At 44.5% G+C, this 3,966-nt stretch overlaps 1 protein-coding gene across 1 annotated transcript; it reads right to left on the bottom strand.

Moving 5' to 3' along the window:
• Window positions 1-120: 120 nt before the first annotated feature.
• LOC129837605 (D site-binding protein-like) lies at window positions 121-3,966 on the bottom strand. The gene is made up of 3 exons (XM_055903903.1): window positions 3,144-3,966; window positions 2,606-2,873; window positions 121-611 (listed from the first exon to the last, which is right to left on the bottom strand). The coding sequence occupies exons 2-3, from the start codon at window positions 2,796-2,798 to the stop codon at window positions 139-141; spliced, it is 666 nt and encodes a 221-aa protein (XP_055759878.1). The 5' UTR covers window positions 2,799-2,873; window positions 3,144-3,966; the 3' UTR covers window positions 121-138.

The following is a 3,966-nucleotide window of genomic DNA, read 5'->3' as shown; positions in this document are numbered from 1 at the left end:
CTCCACCCCTCTCCCCATTTTCCTATTGAAGATGTGTACAATAAACAGATGTACACTGTTCCGTATTGTATCCATGGGATACAATCATCATAGAAATCCCTGCATGTTGCCCTCCCCTCCTCCGACATCCGGTTCGCGTTACTCACCATAGTCAAGTCCTCCCTGCATGTTGGACTGGGCCACCTCCAGGCCGATGAGCGACGGGGAAGATGAGGATGACGAGGCTGAAGAGCAGGGTGGGGGCGATGAGGGGGGGCACTGGGAACTCTGATTGGGCACCGCCGACTGGGAACTCTGGGACGGGATCTGGGCTGTACTGGAACTGTTTTGGCCGTGGACACCGCCCATGCCGTTCTCTGTGAGGAATTCCTCCAGGTCCATGTACTGCAGCTGGAAGAGGCCTCCTTCCACTGGCAGGGTCCTCTCCCACAGGAGGGGTCCCAGGAACGCAGACTGGTTAAATCCTCCACCTGATCCTCCACCTCCTCCTCCGCTGCCACAGCCGTTACTGTTACTGCTGCTCACCCCGCTGCTGCCGGTACGCATGTTGCAGCCGCCGTTCCCGCCACCCAAGGAGTCCTCATCCATGTCTGTGATGGTTCTGTCTTTGTCTGTGATGGTGGGAGAGAGACAAAATGGAGGTTATTGGTTAGTAAAGGATGGACAGGGGTTGGAACTCTCAAGAGTTGTTGTTGTCACATCAAATGTTTGACCCTTGGTGCTGTCAGAGGTGGCTTTGGGATTATAAGAAAATAAAAACAAAAAGTGTTATGGTATCCCACTAGATACACTCCCTCAAGTCTGGTTCCTCACAAGGTTTCTTCCATCTACACGCTTTGCATTTTAGTTTTGGGGGGGAATTTATTAGGGTCAAATGACAGGATATAATTATCTTATGTCCAAAGCTGTAGGCGTTCTTGTAAACCTATTTAATTTAATTCAATGAGACAAGAGGGTGCTATGGCCCAAGCCTCATAGCTGTTGAGGTCCAGAGGCACAATTATCCTATAGATGCATCAACTCTACAGATATTGAGAGATGGATGATATCTGTGGAATGGTGTGACAGTTGGATGCATCAGCTGCACTGCTCAATGCTTCAGTCAGACCGTAACAGATGGTCATACACGAAACTGCACAAGAATCAAAATCAGAATGCTGGATGAAAAGCAATAGGATTTTTACTACATGTATGCATGTCTATGTCTATATTCAGTGAGACAAATGAATTTGTGAATATAGGCATCCATACCACAGGCCTCGCTGGTACTGTTTAGCATGTCAGATATTATACCAAAAGATGTCGTCTTAATCTGCATGCTAATCTAAAACTAAACCAGGGGATTGGAGGGGCGGAGATTATAATCCATATGAGAACACCATGCTCAGCTCACAGCAGAGTGCAACATGGGATGGCACCATCATTCTATTGGACATTTGGGGGTCATAATTGGACAGTGAGTGACCTTTGTGTTTGGATAAAAGTGTGTGTTATGCTTAATGACCATGTAATAATGTGTTACAGGGATAATGGCATATTGGTTTCCTTACCCTGTAAACTGTCTATGGATAAGGTATGACAGTAGTTCATGCTTTGGTTTAGTTTCCCTGGCACTGTTTCCACATGCTAACTTTTTAGCATTTGTGGCACAAATCCTATTTAAGTCATGGGACCGATATTAGCATGTCCAAATCATCCAAAGGTATCTCAAGTTGATTGTGAAGCTCAACAAAGTCACTTATAGATGATTTGAACATGATTACTATCCCATAATTTCCTTTCTGGTTTACTGCTCTATACTATAGGAGTGGTTGGATTCTATTAACATTTTCCAAAGAGCATTTGATCCTACACTCTTAGAAACAAGGGCTCCAAAAGGGTTATTTGGCTGTCCCTGTAGGAGAACCCGTTTTGGTTCCAGGTAGAACCCTTGTTGGTTGCAGGTAGAACCCTTTTGGGTTCCATGCAGAACCCTCTACATTGAACCCAAAATGGTTCTACCTGGAACCAAAAATAGTTATTCAAAGGGTTCTCCTATGGGGACAGCCGAAGTACCCTTTTAGGTTCTAGATAGCACCCTTTTTTCTAAGAGTGTAAATTCTGTTCTGAGACAGTTTCCTCTTGTGGTCCTGACCTGCATTATCAGTAGTAAAAATACAAACTGACCATGAATCAGTTCTAAAGGACAACTTCCACCACCATGTATATCCTATGGTGTGTGATGGTTGCAGAATGTCAATCATGAATCATTGTTCAGAGCTGAGTTCTGTACTGAAGAACCACACCAGTATACCTTCTCTGTTTTGTTTCCAAACAACAAGTCAGACAGTGGTGCGTGTGTCATGCCATGTGCATGTGACAATGGCAGGGCCAGATATTAAGTTATGCTGGTGAGCACAGCTGTCTTCACTGTACTGTACTCAATTGAGTCAGGCAGACAATGGAGACTGGTAGATATGATTTCATTGAATGTCAGTTACAAAATATGCTAAATAACAGAAAAACAACATAGGCATGCAGTGTCTGTTAGCATAAGTGCAGCAAACTCCATCAGCAACATAGAGCCTTCAGTGGTAACAGCATGATAACAAAGTTATCTTCTCACCTTTAACGTCGCAGCAGTCTTTGACAATTGCACGGTCTCCCTTCATCGGATGCTGCAGGAGGGATTTCAAACTAGCCATGGAGTTGAGGTGTCCACCGCTGATGGAGCCACCAGACTGGTTGCAATTCCCGAACTGCCGGCTAGCGCCGGCTGGGAGGTCCGGGGTCAGGAGCTGGGTGAGCTGCCTGGACATAGTTGGCCGGACCTGGTTGTTGATTAGGATCCTGAGGCGCAGGCGGAGTCGAAACGACTGGCAGATTGATCACCGCTATTCAATTAACGAGAATATTTCATTAGCATTTATTATAGTTAGAATTGGGTACAAACCAGGTGCAATGAATAGTCTATTTGAAATGACATTACAAACTTGTTGAAATAATATAAAACGCATATGTGAGTGCATATCTCGACAAGATATGAGAACATTTAAGTTTGATTCCCAGGCTCAGTATACCAGAGTGTAGCCTAATAATAACAAGCAATAGTTGCAAAACATGTCCCTTTGATTTGTTTAGAATGTCAATAAACATGTTCTTACCTTTCCCTCTATTTAGGCTATGAAGTGTTATTATATCCACTGTTGTATCATTATAATAGACACTATTCCAGTAGATATGGTGCAACACTATATTATTTTAAATCCCCGGTGCAGATCAAGATGTTATTCTCCAATAGAGACCAGTTGTACACGTCAAACTAATGACTGGTGCCCATGGTCAATTCAAAGGTGGACAAAATAAAATCCGAGCTGGAGATCAATAAGTTGTTGTCGAAAAATATCCTGAGTTGATCAACACCTCAAAAAATGACGATTCAAATATGATCAAAATGAAACTCGAAGCAAGGAAATAGAATGTCCTGCTCCACAATGCCAAATGAACAAATAATGAAGAGCGAAAAGCGGAGAAGGCTCTGAGTACGCGCGCTATTTGTCTGGTGACAAGCTGTATTACTTTTTTCTTTAAGCTTTCCTGTCGCTCTATCGTTCTTTCGGGAGGGGGGGGTCCTCTTTTCCCCGCGTACTTTGTGTAGCCAATGTACTGAAGCACGGGCTTGGATTTGGGCTGCGCGACGGCTGTCCTCTCAGCTGGAACGAACACGGGCAGTTCACGTGACGTCACAACTCATAGGGCAAGGCGCGAGAGAAGGCATGATTGGCTTATTTGTTCAATATGCATGACACAAACACACAACCCCCCTCGTGCCACACCTCGAGGGGCACGCCAAGCACTTGTTGTTTGTATGTTCATGGACAGACGAACGAAAAGAAATGGACAGTTAGCAATCACCCGCCACCGTTATCATCATGACTTTAAATTAACGTCTTTAAATGACACTAGCAACTGAGGGGACCTTGAGAC

This window comes from Salvelinus fontinalis, chromosome 38, assembly GCF_029448725.1.
Source record: "Salvelinus fontinalis isolate EN_2023a chromosome 38, ASM2944872v1, whole genome shotgun sequence".
NCBI classification, from domain to species: Eukaryota; Metazoa; Chordata; class Actinopteri; order Salmoniformes; family Salmonidae; genus Salvelinus; species Salvelinus fontinalis.
The sequence above is the reverse complement of the archived record's forward strand: the minus strand, read 5'-3'. Positions and strand labels throughout refer to the sequence as shown.